General features: G+C 42.6%; 3 protein-coding genes and 2 long non-coding RNA genes across 11 annotated transcripts; 4 read left to right on the top strand and 1 right to left on the bottom strand.

Annotated features, from left to right (window-relative positions):
• Window positions 1-466: 466 nt before the first annotated feature.
• On the top strand, window positions 467-7,298 carry LOC105734757 (uncharacterized). Of its 7 annotated transcripts, none has more exons than XM_086908745.1 (5): window positions 468-699; window positions 922-1,197; window positions 3,106-5,310; window positions 5,455-5,766; window positions 6,102-7,298. In XM_086908745.1, the coding sequence occupies exons 1-5, from the start codon at window positions 630-632 to the stop codon at window positions 6,323-6,325; spliced, it is 3,087 nt and encodes a 1,028-aa protein (XP_086764871.1). In that variant the 5' UTR covers window positions 468-629; the 3' UTR covers window positions 6,326-7,298. The 7 variants fall into 7 exon arrangements, with proteins under 7 accessions (XP_086764920.1, XP_086764871.1, XP_086764826.1 ...); XM_086908700.1 differs by having other exon boundaries at window positions 3,106-5,178; window positions 5,275-5,766; XM_086908794.1 differs by having other exon boundaries at window positions 467-699; window positions 3,106-5,766; window positions 6,018-7,298.
• Window positions 7,299-8,509: 1,211 nt separating this feature from the next.
• On the top strand, window positions 8,510-9,136 carry LOC147658831 (uncharacterized). Its single transcript, XR_015293299.1, has 3 exons — window positions 8,510-8,645; window positions 8,804-8,864; window positions 9,003-9,136. It is a non-coding gene; the product is annotated as an uncharacterized LOC147658831 (long non-coding RNA).
• Window positions 8,987-10,836, bottom strand: LOC116414874 (uncharacterized). The gene is made up of 3 exons (XR_015293315.1): window positions 10,255-10,836; window positions 9,669-10,143; window positions 8,987-9,185 (listed from the first exon to the last, which is right to left on the bottom strand). It is a non-coding gene; the product is annotated as an uncharacterized LOC116414874 (long non-coding RNA).
• Window positions 10,036-15,283, top strand: LOC100872630 (uncharacterized). Its single transcript, XM_031918250.2, has 3 exons — window positions 10,036-10,170; window positions 10,325-10,615; window positions 14,752-15,283. Exons 1-2 carry the CDS (start codon window positions 10,038-10,040, stop codon window positions 10,603-10,605), a joined length of 414 nt encoding a protein of 137 aa, XP_031774110.1. The 5' UTR covers window positions 10,036-10,037; the 3' UTR covers window positions 10,606-10,615; window positions 14,752-15,283.
• Window positions 15,284-16,558: 1,275 nt separating this feature from the next.
• LOC100872714 (uncharacterized) lies at window positions 16,559-18,134 on the top strand. The gene is made up of 4 exons (XM_003690254.4): window positions 16,559-16,600; window positions 17,191-17,328; window positions 17,629-17,857; window positions 17,959-18,134. The coding sequence occupies exons 2-4, from the start codon at window positions 17,250-17,252 to the stop codon at window positions 18,008-18,010; spliced, it is 360 nt and encodes a 119-aa protein (XP_003690302.2). The 5' UTR covers window positions 16,559-16,600; window positions 17,191-17,249; the 3' UTR covers window positions 18,011-18,134.
• The last annotated feature ends 13 nt before the right edge of the window (window positions 18,135-18,147 follow it).

Genomic DNA, 18,147 nt, shown 5'->3' on the forward strand with positions numbered 1-18,147 from the left:
AAAACAAAATTTATCTCTTAATCAATGACGAAACCCAACTATTTCCTTTTAAACAAATAGCCAACAATTTTGAGAATTTCTTCGATAATTTTGATTCGAATCTAGATCGAGAACGAATCCGTTGATTCAGTAGCGGGATTCCAAGCAAGAGGAATAACCCATTGCATGGAAAAATGCGAAACAGTTCGATTAGACCTTGACAGTGTCGGACGGTATCCGGCGAAAGTTTTGTCCTCCGCCACGGAGATCACCGGTCGATCCAGTCTCCCCTTTCATCGTTTCGTGGAAGACGTTGACGATATTTGGAAGATCGGCGTCTGATGATCGGTAACGTGAAGCTACGTTTCGCGTGGGAGAAGGGAGAAAAATCGAGGAGAAACGATGATCCGCGATGAGTGACGATCAATTATTGACCGACGTAAAATCCACCTCGTATGTGCCTCGTATATAAGTTGTTGTCTCGTTCAACAGCTTCAGTCGTTCTTGACTCTTCGGACACAGCGATTATCGATCCGAGGCAGCGAGTTTTGGCGAGACGGATAGAAGTTCGTTTCGTGGATATTGCGTGTAATATATATATATATAAATATAAATATTCTAGAACGTTATTGCACGCAGCGTGAGGAAAAATGCGGTATCTTGAGTGTTTTGTGCCGTTTATGGTACTATCGTACCTCGCAAGTTCGTTCGCGGAACCTGGTGAGTCTATTTCTTATTTTTGGATCACTTTTCGAAAAGTCACGGTGATGGTGACACCATTTAATTCGCGTCTTTTTTTTTTTTTTTTTTTTTCGATATGAAACGATGTCAGAAACGAAATTAAGATCATTCTCCTCGCGGTGTGTCTTAATTCTTGACAGAGTTTGTCTTCACTTCGCTCGATTATTTTAAACAAGTTGGCTCGATCTCGTTTCATTACAGGTGTACTGTTCGATCTGGCGAAGGATCATCAAAAGCGCGTAGCAGGCATACTGGACCCGCTGGGACTGTTCCACAAGAAGGAACCACAGAGCTCGAGCTCGTCGCACTCGTACGGGAGCAACCTACAACTAGGACCACTTTCCTTTTCGAGCAGCTTGGCCAGCTCTTCGGCCACGGCCGAAGGCAATGGTGCTACCTCCGTTGCCAAGGCGAATTCTCAAGCCTTCGGGCAAGGCTCTGCAAAAGCTGACGCTAGCGCGGTAGCCAACGCTCAAGGTATTCGACATTCGGAAATATTATATTATCGATTATTATTATAACATTCTTCTGGATGATCCCCTTGAAAATATCCCGTAGAATATTTTCCGGTAACGATCGGTGTTCGATCGGGCAGAGTGAAATTTTACAGAGAAAGAGAGAGGAGAGAAAATCCCCTAAATTATCGGTAATCCGATCTTTTCCTCGAATCGAATTTTCTTTGGACGTGAGTGTCACATCGGTTCCACGTTACATTCCAGATTATAGTTCTAACATCGGTCACAACAACTACTACGTCCCGACAGACGTGCAACAATACGGTGGCCCCGGTGGTTCTCAGTCGATCACGAATCCGAGCTATGGTTATAACGCTGCGAATACCGTTTCGAGCGCCGCTGCTAATGCAAACGCGAACTATGATAATGCGGACAGAGGTGCGAACGCCAACGCGAATGACGTTTCTTATACCGGTGCATCGCCGGCGACCAATTATTATTCTCCCGGATACGATCTATCTGATACCGGTGCCAATGCAAATACGAATCTTAAAAGTGTTGCGAACAATGGCGCGGGAATACTCGAGGGTTATTACACTCCTGGAAATCTTGGAGCTAATGCAGGCGCAACCGCAAGCGCGGATGCGAAAGCAAATTCTATTAGTGGGATAGGATCATCCGGTAATTACTATGCTCCCGGAGGATCGCAGAGCAATGGTGGTGCGATTGCGGATGCAAAGACAAATATTATCGATGGTGTAACGAGCGGCTATAAACCTGGAATCATCAAAAGCGATGCAGGTCCGATCGGCAATTCGAAATTGAACGGTGGCGTGGAATTACCAAATGGATATTATTCTTCGGGAACTCGAAACAACGCGGTGACCGGTAGCAAGGTATAAATCGTTTCTCAATCAAATCGACATTCCAAAATAATTCGTTGATTCAATTCCTCTCATTCAATTCCCCCATCGAGATGGAGAATACAGAATCGAGAGGTTGAAAGTACATGCTTTGCTCGAGTTTCCTCCTCCTCGTCGTCGTCGTCACCATCATCATCATTATCATTATTATTATCGAAGCTCTGAAATAATTGATAACGAGATGCGTCCGGTTCGATTCACACAGATTCCTTATCGTCCTCATGACGACGAAGAGATCGTGGTAGTGATCGTAGATCCACCACCGGTCCACAGGCCACCATTGGACAGGCCACCATTGGACAGGCCACCGCCATTCGGTAGGCCACCGCCATTCGGTAGGTCCACCGCCATTCGGTAGGCCACCACCATTGGGCAGGCCACCTTTCGAGAGGCCGATGAATCCACAACCTGATCACGACCCTGAGACAATCAAAGTGATCGTGATCGAAGACCCGGCATATCATAGCCAAGGTGAGCTGCCTCGAACGGATGTTGGATGCTGATTTGCACATGTGACTAAAGAACATTGTTTCGAACGTTGAAGAGGATTGTCGATTGCAATCGCTATGCCGCATCGGTGATTTAGATATCTGTCGTTTGAATAATCGACGGACGATGTGTAAAATGGACACGATGATACATCGCATTGATTGCTCTTGCGAGAAACTATTCTCTGTCATTTCAAGGAGAGGATTTTTTCGTGTAAATATATCGGATCGATACTAATACACTCGAGATATATGTACAATTTGTGTGAATTGTTATTAATCTAAACAGATCGAACAGGTTTCGTTCCCTTTTCAACATTGTGTATGATTAACATTTAACACGAGAATCCACCAAAGTCTGGAATGATACTTAACTGTTGTAATTATTTTTCAACGCAGCATGTTTACGCAGATCTTGTTCCCAATAGCACAGATACTTGTATTCAACAGTAGCATGTACATTTACTGTTATATTATTAGAAATTTTCCTTAGGTATTCATAGATACTATCTTTTTCAGCAGGAGCAATTAAAGATGGAAAGACTCAATACGGTCAACCGATCGACTATCCGGCTGGAGGCTATCAGAATGGTTATGGAGGAGCTAACGCAAATGCTAATGCCATCGCCATTGCAAATGCAGCAGCTAATGCAGGAGCTAATGCGGGCGCTAATGCGGGCGCTAATGCGGGAGCTAATTCAATCTCTGGTGCGAACGGCTATCCTGGTACTGTTCAGGAATCAGGGTACTATCCTGGAAATGCTCCAACTACTTCCATCGGAACGAACAATCCTTTCTTGACTGGATCTCAAGGAACCGGAGGGGCTAATGCAGGCGCTAATGCAGGCGCTAATGCAGGAGCTAACGCAGGTGCTCTTGGAAATGCGTATCCAGGAACATCAGGGCCAGGAACTCAAGGTGCAGGTGGTTATCCAGGTGGTTCCTATACTGCTGGATCGGGCAATCCATTTTTAGGTGGTGGACAAAGTCAAGGAAATGCAGGTGCCAATGCTGGTGCCAACGCTGTTGCAAACGCTGCTGCTAATGCTGCAGTTATCTCTCAAGGACAAATCGGAGCGCAAAATCCTTTCCTCAATCCTGGATCTCAACCTGCTTCTCACGGACTTGGAGATTACGTAATTAACGCTGGAAAAACTGTTGGAAAACCAATTAGAGAAAGGCCCATTCCTACTACTTATCCTGGCCAAGGAAGTAAACCTGGAAGCTATGGAACGAACGTATCTACGGGACCATTGATCATTGGATCAGGAGCAAATGCAGGAGCCAACGCAGGAGCTAATGCTAATGCTGGTGCGAATACAGGTGGAGGATACGGACAGCCTGTTAAAGAAAGTCCTGCAATTAATCCAACTACAAATTACGAGGGAGGAACTGGATTCGAAAATACGGGAAATACATTTGGAAATTCTGGATCCGGTAACAATGGCTATGGTGTTCCTACAAAAGGTGTTCCTACTTATCAAACTGGATCTTCTGGAGCAAATGCTGGAGCGAATGCAGCAGCAATCGCTGGAGGCAGCGGATCTGGTGGTTATGGTGTGCCCACGAAGGGTGCTCCAGTCTTTGGAACGTCTGGATCAGGTTTTGGAACTGGAGGAGCAAATGCTGGAGCGAATGCAGGAGCAAACGCTGGAGGCAGCGGATCTGGTGGTTATGGTGTGCCCACGAAGGGTGCTCCAGTCTTTGGAACGTCTGGACCAGGCTTTGGAACTGGAGGAGCAAATGCTGGAGCGAATGCAGGAGCAAACGCTGGAAGCAGTGGATCTGGTGGTTATGGTGTACCCATGAAAGGTGCTCCAGTCTTTGGAACGTCTGGACCAGGCTTTGGAACTGGAGGAGCAAATGCTGGATCGAATGCAGGAGCAATCGCTGGAGGCAGCGGATCTGGTGGTTATGGTGTACCCACGAAAGGTGCTCCAGTCTTTGGAACGTCTGGACCAGGTTTTGGAACTGGAGGAGCAAATGCTGGAGGCAGCGGATCTGGTGGTTATGGTGTGCCCACGAAGGGTGCTCCAGTCTTTGGAACGTCTGGACCAGGCTTTGGAACTGGAGGAGCAAATGCTGGAGCGAATGCAGGAGCAAACGCTGGAAGCAGTGGATCTGGTGGTTATGGTGTACCCACGAAAGGTGTTCCAGTCTTTGGAACGTCTGGACCAGGTTTTGGAACTGGAGGAGCAAATGCTGGATCGAATGCAGGAGCAATCGCTGGAGGTAGCGGATCTGGTGGTTATGGCGTACCAACAAAAGATGCTCCAGTCTTTGGAACGTCTGGACCAGGCTTTGGAACTGGAGGAGCAAATGCTGGAGCGAATGCAGGAGCAATCGCTGGAGGTAGCGGATCTGGTGGTTATGGCGTACCAACAAAAGATGCTCCAGTCTTTGGAACGTCTGGACCAGGCTTTGGAACTGGAGGAGCAAATGCTGGAGCGAATGCAGGAGCAATCGCTGGAGGTAGCGGATCTGGTGGTTATGGTGTACCAACAAAAGGTGTTCCAGTCTTTGGAACGTCTGGACCAGGTTTTGGAACTGGAGGAGCAAATGCTGGAACGAATACAGGAGTAAATGTTGGAGGTAGCGGATCTGCTGGTTACGGTGTACCCACGAAAGGTGCTCCAGTCTTTGGAACGTCTGGACCAGGTTTTGGAACTGGAGGAGCAAATGCTGGAGGTAGCGGATCTGCTGGTTATGGTGTACCCACGAAAGGTGCTCCAGTCTTTGGAACGTCTGGACCAGGTTTTGGAACTGGAGGAGCAAATGCTGGAACGAATGCAGGAGCAAATGCTGGAGCGAATGCAGGAGCAATCGCTGGAGGCAGCGGATCTGGTGGTTATGGTGTACCAACAAAAGGTGCTCCAGTCTTTGGAACACCAACTTTTGGATCTGCTGGAGCAAATACAGGATCTGGATCTGGATCCGATGGTTTTAATATTGGACCATCCAAAGATGGAGCAGATTTTGGAACATCTGGACCAGATTTTGGCATTGGAGGATCAGGAGTCGCTGGTGCAAATGCCAAAGCTGATGCTGTGGCAAATGCTGGAAGCAGTGGATCTGGTAATGGTGGTTACGACGGAAATAACTTCGGATTTGGAGGTGCTTCTGCCAGTGCTAGTGCCAAGGCTGAAGCTTCCGCTTCTGCTGGATCAGGTGGATCAGGAGGTACGTTTATATATTTATAATTAAGCTAACCTTGTTGCTTTCGCCTCGAATTTCATCCAATGTGAGCTGCTATAAATTTATTTAACACCTAAAAGCATCCATTTATAATTGACAAAAAGTCAATTGCAATTTACATGCAAGAAAAAGCTTAACTCTCACATATTTTAAAAGCAACAAGTATCTAACTTTGTTACGTGGCATATTTTTTCATCCCTAACTCGTTCATTCATTATCTGCTATTGCTTTCATAGGCGACACTGCTAGTGTGTTATCCATGGCCGATGCAATCCAATTAGGTGTGGTCCTAATTAAATGATTTCGTCTCCATTCCTCAGGCTCAAAAGCGATTGCAAACGCGAATGCAAATTCGAACTCGTTCAGAGGATTTTCTGGTAGCAATGCGTCCGCCAAATCGTCCGCCAAGTCGTCAGGAAGTGGATCGGCCAATGCGAATGCACAAGCATCCAGCAAAGCATCTTCGGGATCCGGCAACAGTTTCGCCTCCAGTTCTGCATCCGCCAACGTGGACACGAGGAGTTTGCTCGTCTTCAGCGATTAATCGTCCAAACATCCGGATCTATTCGTTATTTAATTAATTTTGCTCTCTCGAATTATTTAATCGTGGAAATATTACGAACGCCATGGACCGTGCCATCATTTAAACTCGATTTTTAGGATACTTTACCGATTTATAGTAGTTTGTAGGATCTGAAACACATCAATGAAGTTAAGAGTCAAAGATATATCGATTTAAAACGATTATCGACGCGAACATCGATCGACGCAACGCGATTAGCCATGCTGGATCATGGCAATGTAATATCGAAATCGTAATTAATTACTTTACAATTCGATGTGTTGTTATGTAACTAATTTTATTGCGCTTTATCTTTAAAAATGAAAACTTTATTTTGAATGAATAATGAATGAAATTTCATTGGAGTCGAGCATTCAAAAAATAAATTTATTATTATTTGTGATAATATTCTTGCCAATACATGAAGCATATAGGAAGCATTCTTCGTTTGAGAAAATCCTCGAAATCCTTTTTTGTTTTTTTCCAACGTTAATATCCGAATATTAAGCTTGTCTTCGTTCATTTTATGAATATTAATTTGTTCATTTTATCAATCCATTTAAAAACTTTTCAAAGTGATTTCCATCGTTTTTTATCGTATAAGTGGATAATACTCGATACATGATTAGCGTTTCTTCCGACTTTATAATAGATATTTAAGATCGAACGTTATCTTAATACTATAAAGCGATATAGTATGTAATTAAAAAACTTTGTACGTAATCACGTTAAAATTATATTTAACGTAACGAGCGTAGCTAATCTTAAACCGTGATACGAACGAGATAATGTTTTTTTCTATCTTTATACATCCGATCATAAATATCGAATTTGCGATATAGTATTTTAATTATCGAATAATAAAAAAAATTTTTATATTAATTTATAAACGAATAAATACGAAGGCGTATGATCTTCCTACAATCTCTATCCACAATAAATTCAATTACATTTATTTCTCTTTCGAAACAATTCAATTCTTCTCCATTCGATCTTTTTTCCATGTAAACAATAATTTACGTACGATATTATATTCAATTAGTTGTTGTAAATGTAAAGAACCGGATATCTCGTCGTACAAACACACAGTCGAAGAAACGAAGTAAAAATCAAAAATATGTCGGTATATTTGTCTCCTCCTATTGATACCCGTGCACGCGAATTCTCATAATTTGCGCGTAATTACCGACAATTGTTTTTGCATTAAGTATCATTTATTTTACGATTTCCACGGAGTTTCCATCTATTATCCTAACTTTATCATACTTCACGTTCTTACGCAATATAAATATTATTGTATATTTATTTTTATTTGCGCCGTACAAGAACTCGATATAACTTAAAATTCTTTCTTTTCTTTTTTTTTTTCTTTTTTTTTCTATCAGCGAATATCTTTGACCTTAGTTCATTAAAAAACTATTAGATAAACGTAACGTGGAATCGTTAAGCGACGGAATTACGAAATCTTTCGTTTAATTTATTTTAATCCATTTTTAAATGCATGCCCTTCACCATTTAGTGAACCATTTAGTCATCAAACTCTTTAGTTAAGACTCTTGCACTTTTTACTTTTCTTATCAATTCGCGCACGATGATTTTTACAAATTTCTCTTAAGAAACTATATTCGTCGATGTGCAAATACGCTCGTTTCACGATGAAATAGACGATCGTAAATAACTATTATTGGACTCTGTCACTTCTTCATTTTTCCATTATATTTTCCGCCATCGTGTTCATTATATATCGAACGCGTAGGCATAATTTGCGCGCGATATAATCTTTACGTGGAAATCGTCAACGATGACACGTGGCAGTCCTTAAAGATCGACTAACTTTGAAAATTTTTTGAAAAATCGAAAAAAATCCCATTCATTCGTTTTCACTTAGAAAAACGAACACGTGGAAACTATTTACTCGTTTCCTTTCGTTGCTTTCACGAAATATTTATAAATCATTCTAAATGATTTTCTCCGATTTTTCACCGTGAAAGAAAAGTTCTTTAGAAGAACTCCATTGTTCCGTTATCCCCTTTATTGATCTTTAATTACTTTCCAGCTAAGGTTGCTGCCAGGTCAAAGATTTTACCTGGCCGAAATTTCCGATTTCTCGAAAACATTTCCCCTCATAATGGCGAGGAAACTCCTTTAAAAGGGAAGTTTCGAAATTCGGATGCGTTCAGTTCTAGTATAGATCCTGGACGTGGACGAAGTCGCTTCATTCTCATCTTGTTATTCCTTGCCGTCGCTGCAACGATGGATATCGATTCTCAGTCCTCCGAAAATGAAATTTCTCTGTTGAAAAGTAAGTGTTTCTTTTTTTTTTTTTATCATTCATACTCATAAATAATTGAAGAATTGATTCGTGCTCAATATACAATCTCTTCTACCTATTCAGAATTAATGTGGCTAGAAGTAAGTTGGAGATTTATTATATTTATGGAATTTAATATATATTTTCAGAGAACAAAAATGAGATTAACGAATACAAACGAATACAGAAGTATATGTATAAACTTAAGAGGTAAATGATATGATTTCTTTCTTTCTTACGAGTTCGATTATTCTTAATTGAAATATTTCTTTTTTTTTTATTTTTTGTAAAATTTTTGAGGAAAAAATCGATAAACAATCAATATCGCTTACCAGGAATTTTTTCCAGTTTCGAAGCGAGGGCAAAAAGAAAGCTCGAGACAAAAGATCAAGATAAATAACTTCTTAGCCTCATCCATCATCTACGTCCACAAAGGTTCACGGGATTGAACACGAAGGTTAATTCGTGCAAGTTGCCCTTTGAAGACAGCATGCTTCACTTCTACCAGATTATTGGCAAAACACGTTCGTTCTAGAATGTAGAAATTAAATGTATTAAGATTTTTATAAATTATATTCTTCGAATAAACTTTCTATGATTTTGTTAGGTAAGAAAATAATACTAATAGTAAAACACGATTATATCCATTTACACATAATAATATGTAAGATGTAAAATAAAAATTGTATATTGTAGACTTATTGTGGAGAGATACAAGACTGAACTTAAGACTAATTATTTCTTGTAATTCGACGTGAATTCGTTATTTATTTAGAAATACATGCAATCTTCTTTTCTCCATTAATTTCATTTTATTTTATTCCTTTCCCTCCACTCTTCTACTCTCTCGTAAGCAACAACAACTTACACACATCGTTTCAATAAAAATAAGATTATTCTAGGAAAAAAAGAAACTTGGAATGGGAGAATCGATTAATTATCTGAACGACAGATTTAACATCGAGAATTCCCAAGAGATCGTTGAATAAAACATGACTTAAAGTATTAACTTACATCTTTCGTCTTTCAATATTCAACTCCTCTCTTTATCTTTCTTTTCTGAATTCTTTTCTTTTTTTTTTTTTCTTTCTTTCTTTTTTTTTGCCTTTTTCACCACGTGATTCCCCGAAGCTGATTAGAGGCCGACACTTTCTCGAGATTCAGTTTCGTTCGTCCCTGGAGAGTAAGGTCGTCCACTCGTTAAAAGCCAATGACGAGCATGATCTCTAGAAATCTCTAGAGACGGAATTATAAGTGTCTTCATTGGATTTCGGCGGTGAAGGGTTCCTCGTATAAAAGCATCGTGTCCACAACGAATTCCTACGATTATTTTTCCACGCTTCTCCTCGCGCCGATCACTCGAGTCGTTTGACCCTCGTCGAAATGACGACGCGTATCCTCTCGTTGCTCGTGTTGTGCGCGATGATCTGCCAGATCTGTCTCGCGAAACCGACCCAAGTGTTGTTGCACAGCCAGGAGTCGTTGAGCCCTGTAAAAGAAGCGACATCCGAAGTTGGTTAGTTTAAAGAAAGAACGTTTTACATTTCTTTATATTAAAGACACTTATTATTATTATTATTATGATAAAATATTACTTAACTATTCTGTCAATGATTATATTATACAATTAATAATAGATTGATTTATAGTAGATTTTTATCTCGGCGCAGGTAACAAGAGGGATCAACGATCGCCGCAATTCGGATTCCTCAATGAAGGATTCTCGGATTCGATCCTATCGAAGCCAGCGTATCCAGAGCCTGTAATTTATCCAGCACAGGGTAGCGTATCGGAATCTTTCGCGGAATCTTCCGCAGAATCCATCAACACGAATGGAGGTGTTTCCATAGAGGAAAGTCAAGCGAACGCGGAGAGTGCTAGTTTTAATTTCGGCCCGTACTCTGCGTCTTTCAACGTTGCCGAATCTTCCTCGGGAAGCCAAAGCTTTTAAGACGTTCAACGTAATTATTTATCTTTTTTCCGTTTTCCTTTTTCTCTTTTCTTCTCTTTTCAATTGTAATTTACACTCTATCTTCCGAACATGAATTTTTAAACGAATAGTAATAATAATAATAATAATAATAATAATAATTCCTCTCTCAATTTACATTCTTATATCATTTCTTGTCTCAACAATATCCGCTTAGTTATTAATATTGTTATATCACGTATTAAATATTCCTGCAGTGTATACTTGTTACCTTGAAACTAAAACAGAATCCAAACGTTTCTCCCACTACTTGGTTGCTTTAACGCGAGAACGCAGTTTAAAATGCGCCGTCAATTGTAATCGTATCAACTTTCCTCGAAATCCTATACCACCACCACAGGCACACAATCCTCTTCACTATTTTATTCACACGAATGTTTCTCTTTCTGGCATCGTGCTTTACTGGAGAATGCGCATGGCGCGACGTCAATTCATCGATCAATTGCACACTTTCTTTGAAAACTCATATAGCAAAAATTCTATGGGATCTTTTTCTTGTATTAAGTACGATCAAGTACACAAAATCCAAATTTTCCTTTAACTGAATCGCTTCGATGAGAACGCGGGTATATAACTCGATCATTTCCAATCAATTTTTCTCAAAATCTGATAATACCAAATCCTAGTTCACGATTTCTTTTCTATCTACACGAAATCCAAATTTTCCTCCGACATCGATCAATTTCGATCAATTTTTGCTCGAAATCGTAATTCACGTTCCATTTCCATCGTTTCAACGAGAACGCAGCTTAAGATATAAGATACGGCACTCGATCATTTACAATCAATTTCCATCTTTTTTTCACACGAAATCCAAATTTTCCTTCGGCATCGCTCGAACGAGAACGCGGCCTAAAACGCACACGATCAATTTCGATCGATTTTTGCTCGAAATCATGATCCTTTTTTTCACCATTCCATCCATCGCTTGAACGAGAACGCGGCCTAAGATGGACGAGCGGCGCCCGATCAATTCCAATCTCGACTTTCCTCGAAATCTCACATACAGGCGAGGTGTACGCGCTCGATCCTCTCTTACACGGGACACGTGTAACAAACAAGCAGGCCCGCTCGTGTCCCATAACCGGGAATATTAATCGACTTCTCGCGCGCGCGTGTAATCGCGGCACGCGCGTCGCAACTCAACGAGCGCCTCATCATCGTCATCATCATCACCACCACCACCACCTCGCATCACCGGCCCGAGACGAATCAGTCTTTGACACGAATCGGTGTCTCTTCCTGCAATTCCTTCAGGCGCGCATGCCTACGCGTACGCTTCTGTTTACGAGCGTGGAATTCTCGCCGTTCACTAATCGCCTCTCCCCCATCCCTCGATCGCGTGCTAAATGCAGCTAATCGGGCAAGCCTATTGTGCCCGGATCCCTGGAAACAGCGATTCAAACTCGTGGGGACGCGAGTCAATTGCTCCGCGGACGGATAAACCGCGATACCATTTCCATTCGTGATGGAAGAAACAATAGAAATTACGTTGGCAGGCCGTGAATGTTGAGAGAACGAATGCGGCGAGAGAAATGCGTGTGTTCGAGGGATTCTCCTTCGGACGGTGAAACTTGGAATAAACTTAAAAAAAGAAGAAGAAGAGAAGGATCTTGCCTTCTTTCGATTCGTATTTTTTCACACACTTATGTGGTGTGGAAAGTCGTTCCTTGCGCTAAGAGAGGAGAGATTTGGTTCAAGGTTAAACTTGGTTTTTAATTAGTTCGGTCGTTAATAGTTGTTCAAGGATTTACTTAAGAACGATCACGCGATCCAAGAATAGGAAACGTGTCGAGAGAAATGATACGCGAGGAGAGGAAGGAAGAATGGGAGAATGTCCCGTTCGAAGAGATCGGAGGCGATCTCGCGCGGTTACGGCTCGCGTGCAACGATAGGAAGTCGTAAAACGTCCGAATACACACGCTCGATACACGTTTCATTGCTCGTTTCAACCATCTCGAGGCATCCCTCTCTCTCTCTCTCTCTCTTTCCCTCGAGAAATGCGTGCGTAAATTCACGCGTGTCGGGTTAACGAACTTTGCCCGTTAGAAATCTACATGATTTTACGAGACTATTCGCGCAAACAACAGAATCATCGTCCGATCGTGGCGAGTTGTGTACTATTATTATTAATATTATTATTATTATTTCCTCTCTCGAGGAAATATCCTTCGCGCAAATTTTACAACACCAAGTCTCAAAAAGAAGAAGATAAATAAACGGAGGAGGAGAAAGAAGAGGCGATTGCCGATCGAACGCAAAGGAGGAGACTTTCTCCGGAGGAGATTTCTCGATCGTTCACCCGGCGTAAAAAAGAATGAAGAAGAAGAAGAAGAAGAAGAAGAAGAAAAAGGCAAGGGCCAGGTTCGCGGATACGAGGATGGGAAGGGACGCGCGGGCAAAGAGAGGAAGGCCACGAAGGCTGGGCGAAGGAGCCCGGCGGAGGGAGAGGAAGAGTTCACGAAGGTTAACGAACCCGCGCGAATTAAAAGGAGGAAAGGAAGAAAGCGGCTGACGTAATCGCGTACTCGTCGTACTCTTTTCACCTCTGCCACATCGATGGAACAAACGATCCAACTCGAAACGAGAACGAAAGAATAAGAAGAAGAAGTAGAAGAAGAAGAAGAAGAAGAAGAAGAAGAAGAGCGTGGAACATCTGTCCAGTTTCGGGGTCCAGTGTTCGAGAGTATTCGAGAGATGGGACACAATCATTTCGTATCGTGCGTGTCACTTTTGTGTCGTGGCTGCCTTTCGAGGAGGAGACCCATTCCATTCCCTTCTCTCTTGTTCTCCCCGACACGTTGTTGCTCCCTCTCTTTCTCTCTCTCCTCTCCTAACACTTGGCCCTTGGACCGCGACAAAAGCAGGCTTGCCTACGCGTTGATTATTCAAATGTGTGTGGGACCTGTGCAAAAAGAAACGTCGTAAAACCGTGCGCGGCGCTGCCTGCATTGTCCCATTGAGCCGCAGCTCCTTTTGGTACGTGTGAAAAAGAATGGACAAAGGGAAAATGAATCTTCTTGGTTCTCAGGCGATCGGCAGACGGCCAGACAGACGGATTAACTCGTTTTAAAGGGATCCAAAGGATACGCCATGTTGCTGCGTCGCAACGCAGGGGCGAGCACGTTGCGCCTCACCTTCCTCACCACCAATCGGACCGGTCTGTTTTCGTTTCGAAAACGCGCCTACACTTCGCGTTCGTTTTTAAAATCTAGCTTCTTTCTTGCGTTTCTTTTTTTAAGCGAAACGAAGGAGGGGTCTTCTTCGAGAAGTTCGCCACGTTCGAGGTCTTTCGAAAGTAAAAACATCACGCAACGGTAGAGAGAGAGAGAGACGTTAGCAATGTTGCAATTCCATCTGTTTTGCGTTTGATAAATCTCTCGTTCTCGTGAACGAGATGGGAGATGAACGAGAGGAGAAAGTTGGAGGAAACGCGTTGGTTAAACCCGAACGAATTACCTACGGGATTGTTGCGGTTATAAACGTAAATAAACGATGGTGAAACGAGGCGAATCGCGGTAAACGAGGATTGATTATACGGCCGACAACCGCGTCATGAATTGTTAAAATCGTATCAATCACCCGGACACGTACATTATCATCGGCGCTCCGACGGGGCCAATAAATTCTCGTATGCAAATCACCTCTCCCTTTCAAGGGTCATTCTGCACACGGGTTAAAGGTCACAAGTGATTCCACACCGTACACACGCAAGCTTATTCATGCGTATAACTTAAGACCGGGAGAAATGCTGATCTTAGATTGCGCACCATCCAAGTCCTGTTATTCCGTATGGCGGACAAAAGTTGTTGCCTCGAGGGCCACGATTCCTTCCAGGGATCTCGATAACACGTTTTTCGAAATCGCTCTGTCATTTTCTTCCATTTCCCTTCCTTCCTTCCTTCCTTCCTTTCTTCCTTTAAACAAAGAAAGGGATCACGGCGAGTAATAAACTCAAACGAGGCCAATAATTTTTAAAATTGTAAATCTCGTTTATAAATTATCCAAGGAGGGAATATGAATGGAATCATAATGGAACAACGAAGAACGAGAATCATCTTCTTTGGTTCCCTAAATCGTTCAAATTTTCTTCGCATTTTTTCGCAGATTCACTTCGCCCCTCCCAGCCGCGAACGGATCGCCTCCGAAATTCGTCTAATCCAAGATGGCGTCGATCGTCTATCCGTTGTTTACAAACATTCTGCATCACTATGGATAAATAGAGGCGAGCAGCCTGGCCGAAGAAGGCCAGGTCCACCCTCCTGAAGATTTCCTGAGGGCCCCGGGTTCCCTTTGTCCGAACGCCAGATGTTCCCGCGAATAAAACCGATAAAATATCGCGATGCGGTCCTCTCGTCGGCGGAGGGAGAAAGGAGGAGGGCTGGGGATTAAACGGCACAAAGGAAGGCGAAAAAAAGAGGAAGAGGGCCCCTGTAACAAAAAAAAAAAAACGAAAAAAAGAAGAGAGAGAGAGAAAAGATGCGAACACCGAAAATCGGGATCCGTGCAGGGAGGCGTGCAATGACCGGGAGGGAGCCGATTCGTGAACACGCGTGATCCTCCACGCTATCCATCCGTCTGGAACTTTCTCCGCTGAGAAAGCTTGTTTCATTGAGAATAAAAAGCTCTTGGAATCGAAGCGTGGCCTTTTTTCTCGTTTTCTCCTCTTCCTCTTTCCTTTCCTTTTCTCTCTCTTTTAACCGATTTTCTCTCTTTTCTTTTTCTTTTTTTTTTTCTTTTTCAAAGAAATCGAAGGAAACAATTCAGAGGAGAAATTTTATTTAACGTGTCTTTTAATTCTCTTGCAACAAGACTTTGGAACACAACTATTTGGATCACACAGAGTTCGGTCTCCGTTCCCTTGGAGACGATGCTGATGCATCTCGCGTTCAGATGGAGGGAAACTAGCTCGAGAGAGTAGTTGTACATTCTCGTCGGTTTGCTCTATAAAAAGCCACGGCCAATAAAACATTGGTACTCGTTCATTTGGAATTCGCGTAGCAAATCTCGCTGCTTTTATTCTGGGAACCCGTAACCGCTCGCGATTGGCTCGTAATACCCGGTGCAAGCCTCCTTTGCTTTGTTGATTTCTCGATCGTTCTCTCAAACGATTCTTCCCTCCACTCTTCAAATTACTTCGCTTCCAATACAATTATTTCGATATTTATCACTATCTTTCCCGTAATGAATAAATCTCCAAATCGTTCAAAACCCGATTCAAAATCATATTGGAATCTCTATATATAAAATCTTGTCCAAAAGATTCTCGAACTTCTCCCTCCCAAAAAAAAAAAATTTACCCAATTCCAAAGGAGGAAACCAATCTCCGAAATATTCAACCGCTTTCTATCCTCGCGATACGCGAGGACGAGGATCCCAGAATCATCGTAGCGAAGCCTCGCCGATTCCAATCAAACGCACGCGATTTTCTCAAGGTTGTCCGAAAAGGAAAGAGGAAAAGAAAGAAACCTCCTCCTAATTTAAGGAAAGGCGAGGAAAGCGGAAAGGGAGACAAAAGGTAGGAAATGGAGGCCGATATCCATGGAGACACGGTTGGTGGAGCCGAGGAGGTTCGTGACACCGTGGACGTGGCATTAAAGGGGCCTCGTTAAAGGTCCATCTCGGTGGTCGTTAAGCATTGTTTAGCCCGGTGGTGGACACGCAGAGACCAGTCGACCCGGTCGATCGGCCGGATCCTTAGGAGAGCGAGACGGACGGGTCGAGAAAAAGGGGGGAAAAAATGAAATAGAAAGTGGTCTGTCCGGTGCATACGATCTACAGTGCGCGAATGGGCCGCGAGGCGCCTCCTTCTGGACCCTTACCCCCGGCCAGGTTCCTGTTCCACCACGCACTATAGCGAATTCGCGATGCTCTCTTCAAGCGTTCCGCGGCATTGTGCTCGCATTTCTCGTGCGGTTGTCGGCTCGGAAAGTATCTTCTGGCTTTGAGTCTGTCGGTAAGTCGAGTTCGAGTTCAACCACAAGTTCGCGTGCAAATAATCCTTCGCTACACACACAGCTTCCTCCTTCTTTCCGCTTCTTCCTCTCTCGGGGATCGGGGAGAGAATTGTGACGTGAGATAACGCTGTGCATTCGAAGGAAGGTTTGGATCTCGACTTTCAAATTTTTCGCTACTTCCTTTCTTCTTGGGAGGGGAATTGCTTCTTCTTTTCCCAAGATATCGATCCTCGATTGCGTTCGATTGCGGACGGGTATTGTGTGTATGATTGTATGGGAAGTCTGGCTCCGTTGGTTGCGAAAGGTGACGTTTTGCATACGTCAGTGACGCGTGATAGTATCGTGACGCGAGAGAGAGAATTGAGCAATTCTTGCCTTCTAGAGAATTCTTCCGCTCCTTTTGTTTCTTGGAAACATTACTTTTCCTCTCTTTCCTTTTCTTTTTCTTTTGCGATAATATATCGCAGAGAAGTATAAGAAACGCGGATTACGCGTCGTATAAAGAATTACAATTCGAGAGAGTTCTTTGTGAGATTGGTATTCAATTTATCTTTAAATATTTTTTTTTTTTCTTTTCTTCATCTTTTAGGTTTGAATAAAATTTCGGATCTAGCAAGAAAAATTAAAATTTCGGTCGAATTTGGCAAAATGACAAATTTCCTGTCCCTTCTGGTGATCGCTCTGGCTTGTATAATTGTCCACGCCCAAAAAACGCCCGATCAAAAACGTGAGTATATGTTGAAAAAGAAGCGAGTAGAAGTATCCTAAGAAATTATTTCCACGAAATGTATGAATCAACGATATTTGTTTGATAAATATTGTGCAATAAAGAAACGTAGCTATTTATCACGGATGACTAAGTTTCTAGTTATTTTAACGAGTATTAGTCAACGGTGTATAGTTCATCATAGCGTTGCACGCGCAACCATAATTGGTTTGCACAATTTAGTCTTACTCGTCTCGTTTCCCTAGCGACCATTTCTATTTCAATTCCAATTAATCTCCGCTTTGTTCGCGCGCCGTCTAGCCGTTTATGGGCAAACGTTTGACGAAATTGTCGTTTCGTCGGATCTGAACGTCAGACGGAAATCGAAAGAGAGCCGTCAGGGTAAACGATTGACGAACATTCCATCAGCAACCACCGGTCCACCAGAAAAATCCACCGTGGTCGTGTCCAGGCTCGTTTCAAATGACGGTAGTCGAATCACTTCGGAGAAAACGCAAGTAAAACGGGAAATTTCAGATTTTCGAAAAAGGTGAGCTACTTTACTTATCAATTTCCTCTCTCGAGAGGATAATTGAATTTTATTTAGAATTGATTAAAAGGAAAAAAAAAAAAAAAATCTTTCTTTTCTAGATATTTGGATATGGGCGTTACAGGATACTTGCTAAAATCTCGGAAACGATGAAATTTCTATTCCGAGGACAACCGCACGATCCTCACACACCCATTCCGACCATACTTTTCGGACCACTTTCGGACCATGGCTCATGTAACAAAAAGGATAATAAAAATTTTCTGTGTCACAGCAATCCCTTTTTTCTT

Source organism: Apis florea, unplaced genomic scaffold (genome assembly GCF_048593485.1).
Source record: "Apis florea isolate Af1SG1 unplaced genomic scaffold, ASM4859348v1 contig_1615_pilon, whole genome shotgun sequence".
Classification (NCBI taxonomy): Eukaryota; Metazoa; Arthropoda; class Insecta; order Hymenoptera; family Apidae; genus Apis; species Apis florea.

What these genes read in the sequence shown, in the direction of transcription:
- LOC105734757 (XM_086908588.1), top strand. Translation starts at nt 630, where the DNA reads ATGCGGTATCTTGAGTGTTTTGTGCCGTTTATGGTACTATCGTACCTC. An exon ending in AAGTTCGTTCGCGGAACCTG is followed by an intron (nt 700 to 921) that starts GTGAGTCTATTT and finishes GTTTCATTACAG; the next exon opens with GTGTACTGTTCGATCTGGCG. An exon ending in TGGATCAGGTGGATCAGGAG is followed by an intron (nt 5,767 to 6,101) that starts GTACGTTTATAT and finishes TCCATTCCTCAG; the next exon opens with GCTCAAAAGCGATTGCAAAC.
- LOC100872630 (XM_031918250.2), top strand. Translation starts at nt 10,038, where the DNA reads ATGACGACGCGTATCCTCTCGTTGCTCGTGTTGTGCGCGATGATCTGC. An exon ending in AGAAGCGACATCCGAAGTTG is followed by an intron (nt 10,171 to 10,324) that starts GTTAGTTTAAAG and finishes ATCTCGGCGCAG; the next exon opens with GTAACAAGAGGGATCAACGA.
- LOC100872714 (XM_003690254.4), top strand. Translation starts at nt 17,250, where the DNA reads ATGACAAATTTCCTGTCCCTTCTGGTGATCGCTCTGGCTTGTATAATT. An exon ending in AAAAACGCCCGATCAAAAAC is followed by an intron (nt 17,329 to 17,628) that starts GTGAGTATATGT and finishes CGCGCCGTCTAG; the next exon opens with CCGTTTATGGGCAAACGTTT. An exon ending in ATTTCAGATTTTCGAAAAAG is followed by an intron (nt 17,858 to 17,958) that starts GTGAGCTACTTT and finishes TTTCTTTTCTAG; the next exon opens with ATATTTGGATATGGGCGTTA.